The sequence below is a fragment of the Candida tropicalis genome (assembly GCF_000006335.3).
Source record: "Candida tropicalis MYA-3404 genomic scaffold supercont3.7, whole genome shotgun sequence".
NCBI classification, from domain to species: domain Eukaryota; kingdom Fungi; phylum Ascomycota; class Pichiomycetes; order Serinales; family Debaryomycetaceae; genus Candida; species Candida tropicalis.
The window spans coordinates 446,827-470,853 of NW_003020059.1; the positions used below are offsets into that span (position 1 = coordinate 446,827).

The following is a 24,027-nucleotide window of genomic DNA, read 5'->3' on the forward strand; positions in this document are numbered from 1 at the left end:
AAGAAGCAGAATCATTATTGGGAAAATAAATTAAATTTGAAAAATCAAGAATTTGAATTAAAAAGAAGAGAAAAAGAATTAAAAGAACAACAAAAATTCCAAGGTACTAAAGTAACTATTGAACTGTGGACTAAATGGAGAAATGATTTTAGAAAAGAAATGAAATTTGAAGAAATTGATAAACAAAGATTTATTAAAATGCATAATGGGAAATTAACTGGTAAACAAATATTTGAACAAGGTTTAGCTACCACTGAAGGTGATGAAGAAATAGGACAAGATGAACAAGATGGGTTGATTGAAGGTATTAAAAAGATATAACCAGGAGAGAGAGAGAGAGAGAGAGAGAGAGAGAGAGAGAGAGAGGGAGCGGGAGCGGGGTGTATAAATAAATATATACAATATATACCCGCTAATATTTGAATAGTAATTTGATTCAACCGATACTCCTATTTTGTATCTATCCATAGATGTGAAATAATGTAACAACCACGGCTATATAAATTAATAATACACACACATAAATATATACGTGATTGTACTATAGAATACCATACATGTTTCATTGTTCTGTATTTACAAAGTCTGGGGTAAAAAGAACAACAACAAAAGGTTAATTTCTTAAATCGGCACCGAATACTCACTCGTGCCTTCGAGTGTGTAATGGGATGGTGGGTTGTTGTTGTTGTTGTTGTTAATAGCGCAGCTACCATCGGATTAATTTTAACCTTGCATGGAGAAGATGTGAGTTTATATGCGCGATATTTTTTTTTTTTTATTTTTTGTCATTGGTGTTAGCCGGAGATAATCCACGAAATAAACTCCATCCGAGATTTACGGGTAACGCACCCATAAAATAATTGAGTGAATTTAATTGATGAATTTAATTAATAATCAGCCGATGGCACAAAAGATCCAAGGGGTCTAACTCCTTATAGGACTTTGACAAGCAAGCAAGCAAGCATATTGATCATCATCATCATTATCTCTTGCTGTTGTTGTGGTGGTCGTCGTGGTCGTGGTCGTGGTGGTTATTCCATGGCTTAGATGTTATGAAACTTACATCGCCCCGGGGGAAATAGTCTTGGGGTAAGTATTACAAATTTAATCACACATCGTTAAACCACTCATATGTGAGAGAGTGTGTGTGTGTGTGTTGAAATAGAGTTGTATATCTTAACCTTCTTACTCATCAGATTAGTCACTACAAGTTTCTGGTTGTTATGAGCAAATGATGACAACAACTTTAATTTTTCATGTTAAACTCTTTCCTAACAAAAGACTAAGCAAGCAAGTAAGTAAGCAAGTATAAGTCATCAAATAAAACTGTTAGTAAATCTGCAATAGGGGGTTGTGGTTGATTTATAATAGTTTCCGCCCGTTTTGAGAGATCTGGGCCTGATTTATTATTATTTTCTCTTTATTTTTTTTACATTGTTCAAGCCATGTTTTCCATATATCCTTTATAATAATAAGTATAAGAATGAGAATAAGAATAATATAGAACATATGATATCAACGTATGATATCATACGGGTAACTTTTCTTTAACAATAACAAAAGATGACCTGGATGAGTTTTTCATTTCTTTTGTTTTGTATTATTTGATATAAGCCCTTGAACAACAATAAAGAATCCTAATGACTATTCTATTCTTCAACACATTCTTCTTCTCCTTTTTTTTATGAATGTGGCTTAGAAACATATCCATAAACGCAAATAGCAAACGTACAAACGTACAAACTTTTTCTTTTTTTTTTTTTAGTAGCAGTAGTAATATTTTGACATTGGGTGCAATATCGGTTAACTAAAATTTCGGTCCCGGATTTATAATTCAAAAATAATAGGAGTTAAATAAAAGATCTACACAATTGATCAAAGTATCTTCTCAAGTAATGTAAAAATGAAAATCTATTAAAAATAAAAATCTATAAAAAATTGTATGAAGTGAAATAAATATATATATATGTAAAGAAAAAAAAAAATCATAATCGTTAAGGAACTAATAAACTGTCATTAAAATAGTCGTAATCATCATCATCGTCATCATTAGTAGTAATTGTAAATAATCGTCATTGAGAAAATTGTTGTAGCATCTAGAAAACATGTTCTAATGAGATATTTTCATGTCTGAATAAACTAATTGGTTGATGATCTGCTGGAGTGGTTGATGATAATTCAAATTCAGTATTTGGTTTCTTTTCATTATGAGTAGTAGAAGCATTTGAAGAATTAGAAAGATTAATTCTATTCAAATCATATAATAATACTTCTTCTTCTTCGTCTTCTTCACTTGATGAATAATTTTCAGCTAATTCAGGTAATTCTTCTTCTTCTTCTTCAGTAATAGTATCTAATGATAAATCAATGGTTGGCAAAGTATTGAATGAAGTAATTGGTAATGATCTTGGGATTTGTTCTTCTTTAACAATATCTTCATCGGAATAGATATAATAATCATCATCGGATTCATCTTCTGAATAACAAGATGAAGTTTTCAGATTGTTCTTCTTCTTCGGATTCTTCTTCTTCTTCATCGACTTCTTCGTAGTAAACACTTTCTGGTTGTTGTTGTGGTTGATGTTGTTGTGGTTGCAATAATTCTTCATCTTCATCATCATCGGAAGAATCTTCCATTTCTTCATCGGAGTAATCTTCATCATCAGAAGAGTCTTCATCGATTTCATATTCAGTAATGGAAGTTTTATAGTTTGATCTTAAAGGAGAAGGAGCAAATTGAACTGAAGATGATTTTTGTTTTCTAATTGATTCATATTCTCTAGTTCTTCTAGTGGTTTCTTCACTGATATAATCCATGATGTTATCTAACATATTAGCTTGAACAACCAAGTTTCTTAATGAAGATTTTGGTGATTGAGCTTCTTTAGTTAACTTGTTTCTAACTTTGCTAGCTAAAATATAAGTTTGAGCAAAAGATAATTGTTGTGAGGATGACATTGTTAACAAATGTAGTCGTAGTCGTGGTGGTAGTAGTAGTAGTAGTGATAATTATTGATTGGTAATGATAATGGTTAAAATGAAAAAGAATTATTTTGAAAATTTTTAGGAAATATTTGAGGTTATTTATATTTGTTGATTCTGGTATGAGTAATAGATAATTAACTATAAACCCGAGTGAATTTTTTTTAGAATGTAACACAAAATCTAGCTGGGTGTATTTCCCGTACGGATCTAGAATTTCCCTCTCCTTTCCTCTAATTGTCAATTATGACAAACTTATTAATAACCCAAAATTTTTAGTCTTTTGGTTTTTGTTCATCCAATAATTAAGTTGGTTTACATTGTGCATCAAGTGAGTTTGTTTATTTTCACCTCGTGCATTATCAACGCGGAAATAACAATAAATGGTTATTCTTATTTTTTCTTTTCTTTTCACTTGCACTCGTTTGCGCTTGGCGGGGTGGTCGTCGTGGTCGTGGTGGTGGTCGTGGTCGTGATCGTCGTAGTCCCCCCGTCGATGTTGGCGGCGGGTGGAAAGTTTATGGGCAACATCCGATTCAGCGCGGAACTCACCAAGAAAAAATTTTTTTGAATTATCGGCCGATGATGTCAGCAAATTTCAAATTTCCGTTTCACCTTCTAGTATTACTATTAGGACTACGACTACCACCATCACTACCTACATCTACATCTGCTTTTACGCCAACTCGACTCTATTATAATATTATTCATCAGCTTATTCAATCATTCACACCGCCGTATACTCTTGGTCAATTTCACTCTTATCTTTTTCTTGTCGTTTCAGCTCAACACCAAGAATCTTCTAATCCAGTCGGACCATCATAATTTCCAAATGATGACTACATGTGCATTATCCCATACTTACTAAGCATATGGTCAAAATAAATTAAAAAAAGGGGGAAGGATAGAGGGGCCCAAAAGAAGAAGAAGAAGCGATTAGAAATACACAGAAAAGGATTATGAGTCGCCTGCATATAGAACGGCAGACAGGCAGGATGAGCAAAGTGAAGATTTCTTTTTTTTTTTCCGTTAAAAGCGAAATTCCCGAATTCCGATTTTTGAAATTAAACCAAATTGCGGATTTTATTAGAAATCAAACATTTGGGTTATAACCTTCTTGTTGTTGTTATTGTTGTTTTTGCAATAATTGTACTTTTACTCATCGGAAAGCAATCACAATCACAATCTTCTACTATTATCACCTTGATATTTGTAGCAATAAAAGAAATCTGATCCATCCATATCAACATGGCTTGTTCTTCTTTATTGATGATCCCATTAGTTCCGCCCTTTAATACTAATCAAAAAAGAAACAAAGTCCAGACTTGAAGAATTAAACAACTACAATATAGGAAAGCAAGGAGGTTTTGAAACTATTTGTAATAGACAGATAGATAGATATGTAGATAGGTTAAAAGAAAAAAGAAATTACTCTAAAGAGTCATTCTTTCTTCTGGGTTAATCATTTAAAGACCTGTTGATGTACGAAACGGATACAAAGTGGAGAAGAGAAGTCAAGAAGGAGATTCTTCTCTATCTATCTAGGCTTATCCTCTATTATTTTTTTAGTGGAATATTTAAGAGAGTTATGGGATATATGGGTAAAAAGGGAAAACTGGAGGGGGGGTCCAGCCTCGGGTCTAATTTCTTATAAAAGAAATTACCACAGTAACTTTATTAATAAGTCATTGCCGACCGAATCATATAGAATCAATGTGACCAAAAAGCTTCTTTATAGTAGTAAATACAATAACCCAAAAAAAAACCTTCTATTTCATTTGCGTGACATTATATTGTATTCAATCTTCTGGGGTATCGGATACAAAAAAATAGTATCTATTTTATACTTTATACTTTATACTTTTTTCACCCACATTCCTCCGTCGTACGGTTGATGATGATGATGATGACGATTCTCTAGACCCGAAGGAGGTTGCAATTTTTTTTTTTTTTTGATTAAACTATTTAAGGTAATAGTATCTTTCTTCCCCCGGGGATGACGATTCATGTCAGTATTCTTCTTCCGGAGTTTGATTTATTTTTAGCTTATTCAACGTTATACCGTTGACAGGATTAAAAAGTATATTTCATTTTATCTTTCGAATCTATATCATCATATGAAAGAAAGTTTATTATTACATTTACTAAATATCCGATGATAGTGGATCTCTTTTTTTTTTTTGTTTGTTTACGATATCCGAACTACATAATGCTTATTGAACAAAACTAGTTGATAATGGATAATAATGTCCGTAGTGTAACTATAGTATCTATCATTAGAGATGATTTTGTAATACAATTATAATAATTTTCCAACAAGAACGCAAAATTCAATGGTGTTTTTTTAATATAAAATTACTAATTGGAAATATATACTTAAAAAAAATAAAGAGACAATTGACGAAAGATTCTGCATGAAAAAAGTGAAGATCCCCTTTTTCATCGATTGTGACATCTTGATGATTTCCGACTTTGTGATAATATAAGCATAAAAAGTGGATAATGATGAAACAGAATCAAATCAATGGTTATGAAACTACTCTCACATACTCCACCACTACAACTAAAACTAAAACTACCACAGTCGTTGTAGTTATTATTGTGTCCCTTCGGAAATCTTGATAAATATACATCTACATGATATTGTATATCCTGTAATGGTATATAGCCGTATTATTACAGATTTAATCGTATTTCCATATGAAACCTATATTCAAAAGTTTCTAATATTAATCTCAATCACATACGTCATTTTCCGGAAATGAAAATAAACTACTGTAAATATTCGATATCAATAATAAGTCTTACATCATAAATAATATAATTCATTCAACATCATCATAGACAAGTAAGTCAACTTACGAATCCATTATCACATTTGTCTACATATGTATGTCTTAACCCAAACGCATACAGAAGAGTAGTAGTGGTGGTAGTTTACGTAATTTTTAAATAAATTTTTGATAATGACTTACGAATTTTTTTCTAAAATAACTGCTTCTTCTATTTCTTCTACTTCATACCGTTTTGATATCTCTAAACTTCTATTCGTGTCTTTTATCAACTCTACCAATATTTGGTTCTTGCTTTTAACGGCTATGATGGGTAAAAAGAAAAGATATTTGATAGATAAAACTTATCAACCTGAGATATTATTCAATAAAAAGGTTATGAAATATCTATTGCTATTGCTATTGCTATTGATTTTGCTATTGATATTGATATTTTCTTTTTTAGAATAATTCCCTTTGATCCCTTTGGATAAAGTCCTAATAGAATCAATATCAACATTGCTGTAAATGACATGAATCTCTCCATTGATTCCTTGTATTCTTAATGAATCTGTGTCAATATGTGGCTTATTCAATTAAAATGCATAATTCTTTTTTTTTTCATTCTTTATAAAATTATCACAAAATGTTATTTTAAACATTATTCAAAGATTAGTAAACCCCCTTCAAAGAAAAAGCGCAAAATATTCATGATACTGTATAATAATATTTTTGAATCAACTATTATGGTAAAAAAAAAAAGAATTTTTATGAATTATAATCCGATTCCGAAATATTTTATTGCATAGCCCTTTTCAATGGGTTTGTCTATTACTAAATAGTTAAAACCAACTGTTAACAATGAAAATAAATAAAAAACGTGCATGAATAAAGTTTCTTAGAAAGATCAGATTTGTTTGTTGATTTATCTATCTATTTGTCAAAAAAAAAATTCAAATATGGAAAGTATTACCTAAACAATTGGATTTATCTTGGACTACGTAATATACTTTAGTTAAGATCGGAGATCTCTTCGTTATTAGTTTCCGATAAATATAAAATTTCAGAGAAATATTATGAAGGAGATAATTAAGAAATTTCTCATAATATCATGTTATTCATAACCGTGTTTGTTTCACTTTTCGGAAATCTTTGAATTGGAAACAATATCAAACATTTGAGTTATGAATGTGTCTTTAATTACATGAGGCAGAAAAAGAAGAAGAAGAATAGGGGTTAATAAACTTTAGAAATGGTTAGTTTATATTCTAGAATTTCCTTTATCCATCAAATTTGTTAGAAATATTTCTTCTGGTAAGGTTATTCTTTCCTTGTATGTATTATGTACATACATCAATTCATAAGATATACACCATAACTAAGTTCTAATAATTGCTATAATATCATTGTGAATTGATATATATATATTTAGCAATAGATCTAGAATCAAATAATAATAATGAAAAAGAAACATCTACAGTTGCTTTCCCCTTTGAAGTTTTTTTTTTATTTTATTTTTTTTAAGAAAAAATTTTGCAATTCGATTTGGAACCTAAATTATTACTACCAATTGACTAAAAAGTTTAATTAGTATTGTTGTTGATAATTCATAAAAAATTCGGAATCAAATAATTATCATTTCTTTCCCGAGATATTCAAAATAAAATATGTAGAAACTATCACAAGTTTATGTAATCATTTTCTTTTAAAAAAAAAGCCACATAAGTCAACTGTATTCGTATAATTTGTTTTTTTATTTGATTCAATCATATACTAAAATCCAATAATTAAGTATAGGTTAAAATTAGTAAAAATTCAGTAATTACAATTAACTCCAAATAGAATATGTTACAAAAATTACTATGAAATGTTCCCCCAAACTTCTTTTCCTCCTGGTCCCCTCCTCCTTTCTTTCTCTCATTTAAAAATCCATTCCCTGAGAAATATAGAATGATAGTAGTAGTAATGAATAAAGCCGTGTTATTTCAATTGTTCCAAGAATAGATAGATCTGTATATATCCATCAAATGTTATATTTCCGTATTATTGAAACATCGTTGGTTAAAAACCCTAATTTCAATATCCATATTTCCGTCATGAAAACTGAAAACTGAAAACTGAAAAATAATGTATCATCACTTAATCTTTGTACCATATTGTGATTTCTAGTTTATAAACTTAGACCATATTTAAATCGGATATTTATCATAACATCAAGAAGAAGAATAAGGACCTTATACTATTATTATTGTTATGAATTTTAAAATTGGGGGGACAATTTCCAACCGATTTCTTTCATTCTTCTTCTTCTTCTTCTTCTTCTTCATAATCCACTTTTCCCGGTTTGTAATATCTTACATAAAAAAAAATCTATGTACCTCGGTATTCCCTCTTTCTCTAATATCATGCAGGTATCAACAACAACAACAATAATAACTTTTGTGAAATATGTATCTAGATAGATATTTTTTTCCGAGTTCATCATGTTTGAATATCACAAAATAACAAAGATACAGTAGGATTCCGTAAAAAAAAATGGCCATTCCCGATTTAAGTAATTGATAATAATATCCGACTTTTCACCATCGGAAATTGTTCTTTCTATTTTTATTTTGTAATTGAATGTTCCTGGAATTAGAGTTTCAGGCGTAGATGGAAAATGTACTATATTTCATGTTGTATGATATCATTTGTGGATAATTTAAAACTACTCAACTTCTTTTTTTTTTTTTATTTGGGTTTTACTATAGATTATGTAAGGTTGCAATATATTGAAACTATGAAACTCGAATAAAAAGGCAAAAGTATAAGTATAAGTATAAGTATAATTCAGGTGAATATCCGAGGTATTATATCCATTAAAAAGTTGAAAAAAATTCAATCTATATTGATAATTCATCTAAGTGTGTAGATGAAAATGTCTCCATCTTGTTGATACAGTAAGTTTCCCCTATTTCAGTATCATTTTAATAATCGACTTAGAGGACACTTGATAATCACTTTCATACCAATATTTACATTGATTTTTTTACAAAAAATTGTTATTTTGAAAATAAACAAAAACTCTCATAATCATTATAATTCCATCATCATGAAGCAATGTATATATACAATCAAATATGTATATAAACTCTACTCGTATAATAATCAAATAGTAGTGTGATTTCGTAATTTTCAACAAAGTGCAAATCTACATCAACATTCGTGTCTAAACCGATAGTTTTTTTTTGGAAATTACACATTTTCATACCCCCCCCCCCCCCCCCCGGATTTTTTTTTTTTTTTTGATTACAAGGGTAGTCACCATGAAATTTCGGTTTTGTAGGTGATAATTAAAATAAGACAGTGTATTGAGTTGAATGATGATATTATTATGGCTAATAATAATGTATAATAAATCAATCATCATAATCATCACCATCATCATCATCATGCCACTGTTTAGAAATAGGACGTGACTTTGTCGTTTATACTACTTGCATATGAATATACAAGAATTCACCAGATTAATTGAATATTTTGTTATTGAATAACTTTAAAAAAAAATTTAGTTAATACCTTGCATCGAAATACAGGATCTTTAATCAATGGTTAATTCTAATTTGAGAGTAATTTATAATAAGTTACTGAGAGAGTATAGACTTGTAATTAATTAATTCAAAGGTATTACCAAGTCAGTCAATAACTAAATGTTCATTTTCTTAATTTGTCTATTATTCTTGACAAATAAATTTTATCTAATTAATAATCTTTTTATTCAATTCGAGATCTTTTCAATTATTGGTTTAAATAAAAGCAAAAAAAAATTTTTTTTTTTTTCATTAATCCTAATCTCGGGACTTTTCCTATTTCGGCAGTGCAACCTCCGATATAGCAAAAGAAAATTAATTAATCAATCAATCAATGCAAGTGCAACAAGAAGAAGAAGAAGAATAAGAAGAGGAAGAAGAAAAGCCAATTAGAGTTTGACGCACATGGGAAATAAAATTATGAATCATTAAATTGCTCCTAACATCACCTGTATGTTAATTTGTTTTGAACCAATCGCAGTAAAGTAACATTTGTTAAAGATACAATGGTATGAATAGACCAAGTATTGACCAATGTATTTCATCATTAACAAGTGTAGTATTCTCTTTTGGCATATTCTCCTTTCGGGTATTACATAATTTCAGGTGATTTTTCAAATCTTTCAAATAATAAATAAATAATTTCTCCTCTTATTGAATTAATATAGCTATATATATCAAAAAAAAAAACACTACAACTGCAACTGCAACTGCAACTACAAAACACATTCAAAAAAAACACAACATCAACTACATAAATCAACAACTAGATTGACCCTCAACTCATTCCACTCATTATTAAAATAACCTATTATAATTCTTTTACTTAATCTCTTGCTAATTTCTTACTCTTGTAATCTTTAATAGCTGATTTGATAGCATCTTCAGCCAACATAGAACAATGAAGTTTAACAGGAGGAAGATTTAATTCTTTAGCAATATAAGTATTTTTAATTTCTAAAGCTTCATCAAGAGTTTTACCTTTAACTAATTCAGTAGCATAAGAAGAACTTGCAATTGCTGAACCACAACCAAAAGTTTTAAATCTAGCATTAGTAATCACACCTGATTCAGGATCAACTTGAATTTGTAATCTCATAACATCTCCACATGCTGGAGCACCAACTAATCCAGTACCAACACTAATATCATCTTTATTTAATGTCCCTACATTTCTTGGGTTTTCATAATGATCAATAACATTTTCATGATAAAATCTAATTGATGTTGTTCTTCTGATGATTGATGTAGAAATGGTTGGAAGGATTTGTCTTGTTGTTATAGGTATTAATGATCTCTTAGCAGTAGATAAAATTGATCTTGATAACATTATGTATTAGTAAGTGAATTAATGAATAAGTAAATTAAATAAATTAAATAAATAAAACTGTTAAAATGTAAAAATAATGAAAAGTAAATTAATTTCAAAGAAGGAATAAAATTTTAGATAAAGAAAAACTAACTGAAAAAAAGAAGAAGAGAGTAAAAAAAAATTCTGTGTGTGTGTGAAGTGTGTGTGAAGTGTGTGAAATGTCAGTGCGTGCGAGTACGTAATTTTAATACTAAAGAGAGAGAAAAAAAGAACTTTTTGGTCCAGTGCACACGACTAACAATATAAACAGAAATGTGTGATTATCTCAAAAATCAAAGTGCGTTTTACTCATGTAATGTATTGGTGTGTGGGTGCCGTGCGGGTTTATTCCAGTCACGGGAAATATACCCCTCTTTTATTTATTTATTTCTTGTTTGTTTGTTCGTTTGCGGAGTCGGAGCCGAATTTTGAGCACACGTGCACGCACCCACAGTCACCAAGATGAAGCGAGGATGATTCATTTGATCTTACGTCACCATTCATACATACAATATGCCACACCAATAGAGAAAGAAGAAGAAGAAGAAGAGGGAATAGGGAATAGGGAATAACTATGATTAATTAGCAGAGCAATGTCCTGTCACTGTCAGGGTAGAATTCCTTAATGAATCACGTGAAACCTCACGAGGAAAGGGTATACAGTATTAATAATGATTATCTTGTCTAATATTAATGAATTCTTCATGTGCATATGGGTACAATAGAGGAGAAGGAGGAGGAAGAGGAGGAGGAGGTTGGATAAGGAAGGCAAAAATAAAGAATAAAGTTTATTGAGATGGAGGACTATTGTTTCAAATACACCATCTCCGTCTCCTTCTCCTTCACCTTCTCCCCACGTCTTGAACAAGAGCGATGGATAATAAAAAGCAAAGAATAAGATTGAGGAGACTAAAATAAACTGTCTGGTCCTTTTTTCTTCTCTTAAAGTTTTGTACTAATTATTCAAATTGTCGAGTAATATTTGTAGCAATTCAAATACACAACCAACCATTCATTAATTCACCAATTCATTATGTCATAGATGTGGAATTTTACTAAGTTTAAAAAAAAAGATATACCACAAAATGTATGGAAATCTGAGCCATTTTTTTAATATATTTCAAATCATCTTCATCTTCATCATCATTATCCATTTCTTGGACCGAGTTGCCGTGCGAGAATTTATTCTTCTCTCTTCCGTCACGGGCTGTCCGTCTGTTTGTCTCGTGTGGGTACTCTCCCACCACCACCGCCACCGCCAGCACCACCGCCAACCCCTATCCCCTATTCTCCAACGGCTAACTAAATTCTTTTTCCTTTTTCCACGGCAGGGGGACGAAAGAGAGACAGAGAGACACACACAGAGAGAAAAGAAACGTAATCATAATAATAATAATACCCACCTCATTGCTAAAACTGGTGACAACTTCAAATGGCAAAAACAGAACCATTTCGTAAATATCAAACAATCATTCTATTTGTATTCCCATTTAGTCTTCCCGTTCAATTTGGGTCAGTTTCTAGATTCTAAAAAAAAAAACAATTGAACGATCAAAAATTTATTTAGACTGTACTTTACACTCATTTCATTAATTCCATTACGATATTCTGTATCACAATTTTTTTTTATTTATTTCACTTATTTATTTTAATCTCTTCGGTTATCTGTTTTTTTTTTTAGTTCCTTCTATATAAATCAACCACAATTCTTCGTTTCATTACATCACATATCAATTGACGAATTCACAGATAATTAAACTACACTTAGGGCCCATCCTTCATTGTTCTCATCTCCCTTTTGGCCACAAAGTTTGAAAATAGTTATAGTTATTTTAAAAAGAGTATCATGTCTAGTCAACAAAATGATACATCTACTCCTATTCCCAAGGCTTCAAGTGGGGTAGATAAACCAACAAACCCACATCAAGTAATCCCTCCTGAATCAGAAGATATCATAACCGGTGTATCTAATGGTGATGTCGATTGGTTATTTAGAGGAAAATCAAAAAAATTGGTAAAGAAAATGTCAACCAATCAAAAAGATGATAAAGGTGATCATAAACCAAAAAAAGATTCTTCAACTAATACTACTACTAATACCACTACTAAGTCAGATGTTAAACAATCTCAACCTTCTACAAATGACAAACCATCAGTTGAAAAACCAAAAATTGAAGTTGATACTAGTTTGAAAACTACCCAAGAAACATCGCTGGTTGCGACTGGTGACCAGCAGAAATCAACGACAACTGCAACTGCACCACTAGCAGAACATAAATCAAAACCTACAACCCCGGTAGCCCAAAAACAACAACAGCAACAACAACCACAACCATCGAGTCCTATTACTTCCACTCAGAAACAACCAGAAAAAGTTTCAAAGTTAAGTAAATTAAGAATTGGTCGTTCACGATCTGCATCTGCTTCAGTAGCCCAAATTGCTACATCAAATGCCACTACTACACCAACTAATACTACAGAAGCCAAGCCTGTTAAAAAAAGAAGAGAAAGTATTAATTTTGTTCCCCCATCATTAACTAGTGATTTAGCTTACGATGACCCAGAAGCATCTGTATTGAAATCACAAAGTACTAGCACTTCCAATAATACCAATTCTTCGGCATCTACCTCACCCGGTGTTTCACGTTCAAACAGTAAAAAAGGTTTATTTAGTTCATTGTCATCTAAATTTAGATCCCTGTCATCAAAGACAACCCCTACTAATTCCAGCCCGGCAACACCAGCTCCTCAATCACAGCAACCACCACCACAACAACAACAACCTACCACAGATAATCATCATCATGCTAACCCTGCATTCGTTGGTTCCGTTACTAAATCTCAAAAAGAACAAGAGGACTTGATCTCACTGACAAAAACAGCTCCTGCTGGAATGGGTATTCCTATTAAACGTAAGACACTGAATACAAAATCATCTTCCAATGGTGGCAGTCCGATATTTAAGGAATCATTCCATGATGAAAACACTAATCATCATCACCATCACCACCCACATCTCCCTCACTTTCCACATCAACAACATGGATCACCTAGTAGTTCGCCATCTGAAGGTACTGGTTTAAGATTCTTTAAAAGACGTGGATCATCTGTGGTTGCCGCCAATACAACCACCCCAAGAGTTGTTTTAAATAAAAACCCGAATCGTGAAAAAGTCACTATTGAAGATTTACGAGACCTTAAATTACGTCGTGTGGCATTTTCTGTTGATAAACTTGAACATGATCCACAACAGCAAATTCCAGCAAGAAAACCTAAACGTGGTAATGTTTTGATTCCTCAAGATATAAATGCTCCTGTTCCTAGATTGAACCTTGGTATTTCTGTTGAAAACAAAGATAATCAACCAACTAATCATGCTAAGGAATCTCAATACTCAGATAAAGAAATAGCCTTGGCTGAAGAAGCCCAACGTAAAGCATTGATTGAAGCTGAAAAACATGCACAAGAAGCTCATAAACAGGCCAAGAAAATTGCTTTAGAAGTTGCCACCTTTAAAAATCAAAATATTGGATCAATCAAAGAAGGTGGATCGGGAGGAAATGAAGATGAAGAAGATGATGAAAAGGACACTGCCGTGGATGAACACGTGGCCAACGATGTTTCAGTCGATGGTCCTTTGCATGTCCATGAACAACATTTTGAAGATGAAATTCATACTGAAGGTGGTACTGTTTCTTTGGAAACCATCTATACTAGATGTTGTCATTTAAGAGAAATTTTACCAATTCCAGCTACTCTCAGACAACTTAAGAATAAAACAGCCCCTTTGGAAGTTTTGAAAATGTTGAATCCAAAACCTACATTGATTGATGTTTTATCATTTAGTGATTTTATTGCCATCACCCCTATCAATACTGTTATTTTCGACAATGTTACAATGACAACTGAAATGTTGAAGAATTTCTTGGGGTCTTTGATTTATAACAAGCAATTGGAGAAATTATCTTTACGTAATGTTGCCATTGACGAAATGGGATGGAAATATTTATGTAAATTTTTGGCCAAGAATAAAACCATCAAGAAGTTGGATATTTCTCAACAAAGAATCAAGCAAGATACACCAGAGACTTCAATCCGTGGTAACATGAATTGGGAATTGTTTATTCAATCATTGATTTTACGTGGTGGTATTGAAGAGTTGGTCATCAATGGATGTAAATTATCCGATGAAGTGTTTGAAAAATTAATCAACAAGGCAGTTAAGATAACCACTTATAGATTGGGTATTGCTGGTGTGGAATTAAGCGTAAACAAGGCACAAATTGTTGCTGATTGGTTGACGGATCCAAATTCACAATGTGTTGGTGTCGATGTTGCATTTAATGATTTAAGTCAAGGTCAATTGCAACCATTCATTAATGCATTCAACAAAGGTGTTTCCCATTTGGTATTTTTCAGTTTAAACTCTACCAGTTTACTGAATGTTGAAGAAACTTCGGAATTGATCCAAGCCATGGTCAATGTCAAGACTTTAAGATTTTTGGATTTAAGTGCAATTCCACAAGTTTTCCCAGCAATTATTTCCAGTTTAGCTAAATTCTTGCCGTTATATTCCAATTTGAAGAGAATCCATTTTGATCTTAATGAGTTGTCTGAAAAGGCAATTGGTTTGATTGCCGCAGTGTTGGTTAAAGTCCCACATTTGGTTCATGTATCATTGTTGGGAAATCCAAACTTGACTAATACCTCGGCAGCTGCGTTATATTCAGCAGTTAAACACTCACATACTTTGTTTGCATTGGATATAGATTATGATTTGATTTCCGACGAGTTATCACAACGTATTGCATTTTATTTGATGAGAAATATGGACAGATCTTTAAAACCTGAATATCCACTTGAAAACACCACTGATAAACCAGAAGATTTGATGTTTGATGGATCATTGTTGATGGAAACAGCTGAGAAAATGTTCCGTGAAACCGATAAAGGTGGTAAAGATGAAATCAAGATGCAAAAGCTTATTTCAGAAACTATTTTTGAAAGAACAAAAGCTATTAGAAAAGATATTCACAAGACTATTAATACTTTATTTGAACAAAGAAATCAAGGTACATTATCATTTGAAGGTAAAGAAAATTTGGTCAGATTTTGTTTATTAGATTCAACATTGGAAAAGTTGGTTCATATGTATGAAGAACATGCAAAGACTTTAATTACTCCATCTCAATCTACAAACACTACGAATGATTCTAGTGGAGTTATAGGTACTGGTTCCACTCCAGATAAGACCAACACAAGTTTATCAGCTCCATTGATGCATCCTACTATTAATATTCATGAAAATGCCAATGAATTAATCACTGCTGGTCCTATTTTATCTCCTCATGTAAATAGAGAAGGAGAACAAAGTTCATATTTCTTACCAATGCCAAAGGATCAGGAGGATAACCACTTAACTCCACATCAAGTTGTTATTGATTCTGCTAATGGTAAAAATATCCCTATTGATAATTTGACCGGGCGTCCTGTTTTAATGCATTCTTTAAGTTCAACTTCAGTTCATGCTAAAGAACAAGAAATTGAAGAAGGTGAATTCCATAAATTTGGATTCTATTTACAGCAACAAAATACCGAAAAGCCAAATGATGATATTCCAATTTTAAATACCTTGCCATCAGGAGCAGAATTAAGAGATGCTATTATGGCTGCTAAAGGTGTGGATAATGTTAATGAATTAATTGATAGAATTAACAATCATTGTGTTAAAATTGATGGTGTCAAGCATCATGAACAACAGCAGCAGAAGCAACAACAACAAAAACCATCAAAAGAAGAACAAAACCATGCTATCAAACAAGATCATGCTACAGCTATAGAAGAAGTTGAAATATCTGATACTGATTCTATTGATTCTCATGAACATCCAAGAACTGTTGATCCAGTTGTCAATGAAGTCTATGATAAGTTATTAAATGCTGCAGAAAAAGTTAGACTGAATAAAGATATATAGTTTTATAATAGAGTAAATAAATAAATAAATAAAAAAAAAGAAACATTTAACAATAAAAATGGATATTAAAAAATAAGTATTATATTTGTTTTGTAAATTAAATAGAAATCGATTTAATTAATAAAAACTAACCTACTTATTCTTGAGCAGCTTTGAATTCAGCAATTCTTTCAGCAATCTTAGCTTTTCTTTCTTCTCTAGTCAATTTAGTTTGTCTGTATTTCTTAGATTCAGCCTTGTATTGTTCTTTAGTGAATTTCTTTTCAGTTGGTTTGAAAGATGGGTCAGCTCTGATAGCTTCATGAGCATTGGCGTAGATTTCTTCAATATCTTCGGAATCAATTTCATCATCCAAGTAACCTTTGAAGATAGATTTGAATTTTTCTTCATCATCATCCAATAATTCTTCCATGTATTCAGCAACGTGACCACCGAAGATGTATTTTCTCAATAATTCAGCATCCAATTCTTCAGCTTCAATATCCCAACCTGGGAATCTGTTTGGAGAATGTGGAACGTACAAACCACCATCGGAAGCACCTTTCAAAACACCGAAAACTCTAGCACCAGTGGTAGTTCTTTGTAAACCAATATCCAAGAAAACCTTGAATGGTCTTGGACCATCTTCAACAGCTTCAGTCAATTCAAATTCACCTTCAACTTCTTCAACACCAGTATAAGTTTCATCCAAACCTAATTTTTGCAAAGCTCTTCTGGCAACCAATAAACCAACAGCATAAGCAGCAGACCAGTTAGTCAAACCGTGCTTAATACCGTATCTTGGCAATTCATGGGCATAAGCAGCAGTGAAAACAACATCACCAGTGATTTGAGCAGAGACAATTTGAGCAATAATGTCTTTGTTGGTGAATCTAACAACCAATCTGTATTTTGGAGTGTTGTATTTAGCCTTGTGTTGAGTGACTAATCTCTTTCTTTGGTAGTAGTCGGTTTTACCTTCTTGTCTTCTACGGAAAGGAGTTTGGAAACGGGAGTGGTAAGCAGAGGTCTTCAAGACTTTTTGGAAAGGCATCTTTGTTGTTATTAATGATGGTGAAGAGGAAAGAAGAAAAAAAAAAAAAAAAAAGAATATAAGTAAGGATGGAATTTTATTACTATGGGTATGGCATGAGAAACTAAAGAAGAAAAAAAAAATTTTCAGTTTGATTCAGCACACGACCAGATGCACAAAATTTTTTCAATAAGTGGTATTGTATGCAGGTATATGTCGGGTAATTAACATATGTTTTAATATACAAATAAGACTGCAAAAATGCATAGTCAAATCAAGTATCATAATCATGTATATTGACTGTATATATTTACACCCAGAATGAATGAAGATATTTGGCAAATGATTTACCTAAAAATCCATTTATATCAATAACAGTTTTATTATTTTTAAATAAATAAACAGCAAACATTCCTAAGAATCCCATACCATTAACAATAGATAAACCGATTTTCTTCCAATTCTTAGAATATTTATTTTGTAGCTTCAATAAACCATTAGTTGAATGATAAGCCATTATCCAAATTAAAGAACATAAAGCAAATGTGTTCCATAAAGGATGTTTCAAATTTAATACATATGAAATATATTCTAAATTAATTAATGAACTATCACCTTCGATTTCCCATGGAATAAATCTAAATTTATAACCATGAAATAATAAAAATGGAATTAATAAATATCCTGAAAATTGTAAAGGAGTTAATTTAAAATATTTAACAGTAAACGATTTTTTATATCCAAGTCCAAATAAATTAGATAATCCTCCAAATCCAATATCATCATCATCATCTTTAATTTTATTCAATTCAAATCTTTCTTTAGAATTTTTGTTCATATCTCTTTTAATTTTCTTATTATTATTAATTATTAATTTCCTATATATTCTAATTCCAATTCCTGATAATAAATGAATAGAAACTGATCCAAATATACATATTGATTCATATAATGGAATAGATTGATAAATAGCCTTAGCCATAGAAAATACTTCATCTTTAATCCCTTGATCAATTGGTAATATAGGTACTATAATAACTGAAGAAACATGAATTCCTAAAAATGAAACAAATGAATATGCACTATATTTTTGAAATTTATATAAAGTTGGTATAATCCATGATTTCTTTTTCGTTGTATTATTATTATTATTATTACTACTAGTAGTCGAATAACTATCTGACGTTGTATCTAGATCATCTAATGATTCTAATGGAATTGGAGTTACTCTTGAAAGTTCTTCTTCTTCTTCTTCTCTATCTATACTGTTGAATTGTTGTGTCATTGGATTGCTATGTAATTCTAACTATATAATTGGTTGAGAAAAAAAACAGCAAGAAATATTAAAAGCGTGATAATTAACTGCGAGATCCATGGGCAATTTACACGACTATGATATATTTACATACTCTTTAAATTGAGGATACAATAATTAAAAGAACCCACTACTGGAGATAAATTAGTCATGGTATATACCTAAATGACGTATATGAATAGAAATGACTCCATTGTGTTCACATCAAGTTCAAATAATATCCGTCATTTTTTGTTCTAAATTGGGTGCAAAATAAAACTAAAAAATTATTCGATATCCCAAATTATGCCTAAAAGTCAATATAAATCATGGTATTTCCCAAATATATAGTTACTGGTAAATACCAAAGATCGTTTATCATACGCTATAGGCAATTCTTTATACTAGGGTTGTACAGTATGTCATGACGAAAACTCAGTCCAACATCAAACGCTTTTCCAACCCGCGGTATCGGCTACACAGGAATTCAACAAATTTTTTTTTGTTTTTGTCCATTCTTCGGCCGACAAGTTCTTGATTTCAAATGGTCAACATCAATCACCCCGCCAATGACACAACAAGATACTTTCTATACTACAGATATTACAGAATTATCCAATCGAGTGAAATCAAATTATGAACTTAAAAGAAAAACTCATCCAAATGAAAGATATTTAATTTCTATTGCAGGTGCTCCAGGATCAGGAAAAACTACATTTGCTAATATAATAAGTAAAGAAATATCTAAATTTGCCAATGTTATAGTATTACCTCAAGATGGATTTCATTTATATAGATCAGAATTACAAAAATTACCTAATTCTGAAGAAGCTTTTAAAAGACGTGGTGCTCCATTTACTTTTAATCCTAAAGCATTTGTTAAATTAATATCACAATTATCTGATCATTCAATTACACTTAAAGCTCCATCATTTGATCATAAATTAAAAGATCCAAAAGAAGACGATATTATAATTGATAATACTGTTGATATTATTATTATTGAAGGAAATTATGTTTCTCTTAAAGATAATGAATGGAATAAAATTAGAAATTTCATTGATGATTCATGGTTTATTCAAACTCCTGAATCATTAATTCGTCAAAGAATAATTAAACGACATTTAGAAGCTGGTATTTCATCTAATGAAAAAGAAGCTATTGAAAGAACAGATGGTAATGATATGATTAACGCTAAATATATTATAGAAAATTCAAACCCTACAAATGTAGTGATAATTACAAAATGATGTTTTCCTTACATCAAGAGTTAACTTTATATATATATATATTATTCATTTTCAAGTATTTGTATTTTTTTTTCTAGATCTATATTACACTTTTTTTTTTTTGTTTAATTTCTTATCTTGGTTCAACATTGTATTTCATCTTTATACCCATGGCTGATAATTCACTGTCCAAATATTTCAATACGAATGGAATTGCAACAGCAGTAGTGTCATCACCACCAACGAATTTTTTACCTTGTCCATCTTCCCAAATATCAGCATCAGCAGCATATCCATCATATTTATCCAAGCTTACAGCACATCTTCTACATCTAATAGTAGCCATACTTCCAATTCTTGGAACAGTGGTTTGAGTAGTTAAAATGGATCCACAGGAGCGACAAACTGGTGTTTGTGTGTAATCAGAACAATTTAATAATCTATCTTGTAATAAGAATGATGTACCATGACCAATCAATGCATCTCTTTCCATCTCACCAACACGAATACCACCAGATCTCTTTCTACCTTTAACAGGTTGCATTGTCAATGAATTAACTGGACCTGTGGATCTGACTTGGAACTTATCGTTAACCATATGTCTCAATCTTTGATAATAGACACAACCAATGTAAATATCACAACGCAATTCTTCACCAGTAGCACCAGAATACATTGGTTCATTACCATGATAATTGTAACCGGCTTTCAACAATTGTTCACCGAAATAATCAGCGGGAGTATCTTGTTCATTAAATTTCCATGGTGTTGAATCTTGAGCAATACCATGTAATGCACCAGCTTTACCAGCAAGAGATTCAACAAACATACCAATGGTCATACGAGATGGGAACGCATGTGGATTAATAATAACATCAGGTTGCATACCTGATTCAGTAAATGGCATATCAATTTGTGGCCATTTTCTAGAACAAACACCCTTTTGACCATGTCTAGAAGAGAATTTATCACCAATCAACGGAGCTCTGGTAATTCTATATTTAATGGTTAATTGTTGACCTTCTTGATCACTGGTTTCATCACCCAACAATTTGACTTCTTCAATGTAACCAGGTTCAGATGAATGATAAGTCTTTACTTTAGTTTTACCTAAAGTATCGTCATAATAAGCAACAATTGGATCACCAGCTTCAACTTTGACACCAATCATTGGTAAACCATCAGCATCCAATTTTTCTTTCCATGCTTCTGGCCATTCATCGGTACCAAATCCGAAATGTTGTGTTATTGGATCACCTCTTCTTCTTGATTGTGACAAGTCAATCTTTTCAGTCTTGTAAACAGTACCATAACCAAAACCTCTTTCATCAGCAGATTTGTTAATAATCATCGCATCATCCATATCATAACCGGTATAAGAAATAACGGCAACAATAGCATTCATACCGTTAGGAAAGTTATCCATTCCATAGTCATCGTACAAGTTGGCTTTGACAATAGGAGTTTGACCAGTTTGTAAACGGTACAATTTGTTATCTGATCTATGAACTAAAGCAGTACCTGGAGTACCCATAGTTTGCTTACCCATTTGACATTGATACATATTTCTTGGGGATTGATTGAAATCAGAAAATGGAGTCAAGTTGGCCAAGATAGACAAAATATTAGTTGGAGAGAATTCAACATGACTATGAACATTGTTTTCGATTTCTTCTGGAGTAACAGCAACATTCATGTAAACCTGTTCAAATGGACCAAGTATATCTTGTTTGTCCAATGGCAAGTATTTGACTGGTCTCATCATTCTTGAATGACCACCGAATAAATACAAACCTGGGTATTGACCCTTGTTAGAAGGTGGAACATAACCAATTTCCAAATCTAATGGCAAGCCATGGGAACCTTCAACTTTCCAGAATCTCAAGGTATCAGCAACAATTTTACCTTGTTTGTGAGTAGTCCAACCAACAATTTTACCATCCAATTGAACACAACATAAATCTGGACCAGCAGCAAATGAATCGGCTGGTAAGACACCCAATTGGGTTAAAGCTTTAGGAACTTGGGAAACATCAGATGCAACAGTAGCAATCTTACATTTATGTGCCAAATGGTTCAATAAACCACATGGAGAACCATCGGGAGTATGGACAGGACAGAGGAAACCCCATGATTCTGGCAACAATTTTCTAACGGTGGTGGTTTTCAATTCAGCAAAGAAAGAACCACGATGGACCATTCTGAAATGGGAAATGAAACGGTAGAAATTAATCTTTTCAGCAACGACAGTATAACCGGAAACTTGTTGTAAATCCAAACCAGATTGAGAAACCAAATTACCAGTACTCAAGAAATATTGCAATTTTTGACCAATGTTTTCATTAATTCTCAGGAACACTCTGGTCATGTATTTTCTGTCATCAAAATTAATACCAACACCACGGTTGATATCGGATTGGATTTGCAATTTGATGTTTTGCAAGTATTCTTCAATTTTTTCTTTAATGATCATACCATAAAGGAAACCTCCCAATAAGACTTCTTGATGTTGGGTAGCATCTGGATTATCTGGAGCACAATCCCCGGCAACCAAGGAGTATAATTTTCTAATCATGAATAACAACATTCTGAATTTATCAGTGTTATCAGGTAAATGGACTAAGACAATTCTCTTCAAGACTTCTTTACCAACGTCAATATCAGACATATCTGGAGTAGCACCAAAGACAACTCTAAATTTATCACCCAAGTAAGCCAAGGTTTCTTGTTGAGAGTTCAAGTTGTACTTCTTGTAAGTTCTCAACAACAATTCCAAACGATCAGTCAAGAAAGAGTTGCCTGTGTCATTACCAACAATTCCATCGAAAATTTCACGATCATTAGTTTCAACTAAAGCCTTCAAGATCATAGTAACTGGAACCAAATATTCATTCTTTCTCCATGAGAATCTAAATGTGACGTTACCATCATTCAAATAATGCAAAACATTAGTTTGGGAAGTTTGATCTGGTCTAACACATCTAATTTGGATACCGTATTTGGTATAAGAGGCTCCACGATTACCAAAAGATGGACGTATAAGAGCCATTGGATGATTACGTCTTTGAACAATCAACATACGAATCAATTTTTCAATACCATTAACAATGAAATAACCACCCAATTCATCACTTTCTTCTTTTGCTTCAACCAATTGGTTTGGTGTTAATTTTTCCAAATGACATCTGTTAGATTTCAACATGATTGGGATTTGACCTGCTTCTCTAACTTCCAGGACTTCTTCACCATCATTTACACTCCAAGTAACATTCAACATTAATCTTGATCTATAAGTGACCATTCTTTCTCTACATTCACTTGGAAAAGTTTTTCTATTCAATGATAATTTATCGTTGGCTGGAACACTTGGTTTGGCTAATTGTACAGAATCTACTCTGATCTTCAACTTGTTTCCTAGACGAGTAGAAGTTTCTGGTGTATCAAATATAGTCTTGGATCCAATATCTTTGACGGCAAGGTTTAATAAACCTCCTTCAGGACCATCCATCAATGCGTTGAATGAACCAACATGTGGTGCAACAGCATCCTTCAACAATGGATAAGAGGAATCATCCTTTGGGGGATTTTTGAATCTTTTATCAGTTTCTAACGTTCTATATTGAGCTAAAGTCATCGTCAGAATGATATTCAAACAAAAAATGAAATTGATATAAAGTTGTTTCCGAATCGTGAAAGGAAAAAGAAAAGGAATATAAAGGAAAAAAGTGAAAATAAAAATTTTGTGTGAGAGATGAGATTCTCCTGCGGGTAGTGCAACTTTCCCAAAAAAAAAAAAAATTTCCAAAACAATTAGATCAATCAATGGGAGACGAATCGATTTCCTG

The 24,027-nt window shown here is 31.8% G+C and overlaps 9 protein-coding genes across 9 annotated transcripts; 3 read left to right on the forward strand and 6 right to left on the reverse strand. All coding sequences in view use genetic code 12, as the record gives it.

Moving 5' to 3' along the window:
* Positions 1 to 2,096: 2,096 nt before the first annotated feature.
* On the reverse strand, positions 2,097 to 2,687 carry CTRG_05030 (uncharacterized protein; the record flags this gene model as incomplete). Its single annotated transcript, XM_002550686.1, has 1 exon — positions 2,097 to 2,687. One exon carries the CDS (start codon positions 2,685 to 2,687, stop codon positions 2,097 to 2,099), a length of 591 nt encoding a protein of 196 aa, XP_002550732.1.
* Positions 2,470 to 2,958, reverse strand: CTRG_05031 (uncharacterized protein; the record flags this gene model as incomplete). Its single annotated transcript, XM_002550687.1, has 1 exon — positions 2,470 to 2,958. One exon carries the CDS (start codon positions 2,956 to 2,958, stop codon positions 2,470 to 2,472), a length of 489 nt encoding a protein of 162 aa, XP_002550733.1.
* Positions 2,959 to 10,148: 7,190 nt separating this feature from the next.
* ISU1 (iron-binding protein) lies at positions 10,149 to 10,652 on the reverse strand (the record flags this gene model as incomplete). The annotated part of the gene is made up of 1 exon (XM_002550688.1): positions 10,149 to 10,652. The coding sequence occupies one exon, from the start codon at positions 10,650 to 10,652 to the stop codon at positions 10,149 to 10,151; it is 504 nt and encodes a 167-aa protein (XP_002550734.1).
* A 1,106-nt stretch (positions 10,653 to 11,758) lies between these two features.
* CTRG_05033 (uncharacterized protein) lies at positions 11,759 to 12,220 on the forward strand (the record flags this gene model as incomplete). The annotated part of the gene is made up of 1 exon (XM_002550689.1): positions 11,759 to 12,220. The coding sequence occupies one exon, from the start codon at positions 11,759 to 11,761 to the stop codon at positions 12,218 to 12,220; it is 462 nt and encodes a 153-aa protein (XP_002550735.1).
* Positions 12,221 to 12,519: 299 nt separating this feature from the next.
* On the forward strand, positions 12,520 to 16,647 carry LPI9 (protein phosphatase regulator; the record flags this gene model as incomplete). The annotated part of the gene is made up of 1 exon (XM_002550690.1): positions 12,520 to 16,647. One exon carries the CDS (start codon positions 12,520 to 12,522, stop codon positions 16,645 to 16,647), a length of 4,128 nt encoding a protein of 1,375 aa, XP_002550736.1.
* A 136-nt stretch (positions 16,648 to 16,783) lies between these two features.
* On the reverse strand, positions 16,784 to 17,680 carry RPL5 (60S ribosomal protein uL18; the record flags this gene model as incomplete). The annotated part of the gene is made up of 1 exon (XM_002550691.1): positions 16,784 to 17,680. One exon carries the CDS (start codon positions 17,678 to 17,680, stop codon positions 16,784 to 16,786), a length of 897 nt encoding a protein of 298 aa, XP_002550737.1.
* Positions 17,681 to 17,969: 289 nt separating this feature from the next.
* On the reverse strand, positions 17,970 to 18,944 carry CTRG_05036 (uncharacterized protein; the record flags this gene model as incomplete). The annotated part of the gene is made up of 1 exon (XM_002550692.1): positions 17,970 to 18,944. The coding sequence occupies one exon, from the start codon at positions 18,942 to 18,944 to the stop codon at positions 17,970 to 17,972; it is 975 nt and encodes a 324-aa protein (XP_002550738.1).
* Positions 18,945 to 19,522: 578 nt separating this feature from the next.
* On the forward strand, positions 19,523 to 20,203 carry CTRG_05037 (uncharacterized protein; the record flags this gene model as incomplete). The annotated part of the gene is made up of 1 exon (XM_002550693.1): positions 19,523 to 20,203. One exon carries the CDS (start codon positions 19,523 to 19,525, stop codon positions 20,201 to 20,203), a length of 681 nt encoding a protein of 226 aa, XP_002550739.1.
* Positions 20,204 to 20,315: 112 nt separating this feature from the next.
* On the reverse strand, positions 20,316 to 23,816 carry RPA135 (DNA-directed RNA polymerase I core subunit; the record flags this gene model as incomplete). Its single annotated transcript, XM_002550694.1, has 1 exon — positions 20,316 to 23,816. One exon carries the CDS (start codon positions 23,814 to 23,816, stop codon positions 20,316 to 20,318), a length of 3,501 nt encoding a protein of 1,166 aa, XP_002550740.1.
* Between the last annotated feature and the right edge of the window lie 211 nt (positions 23,817 to 24,027).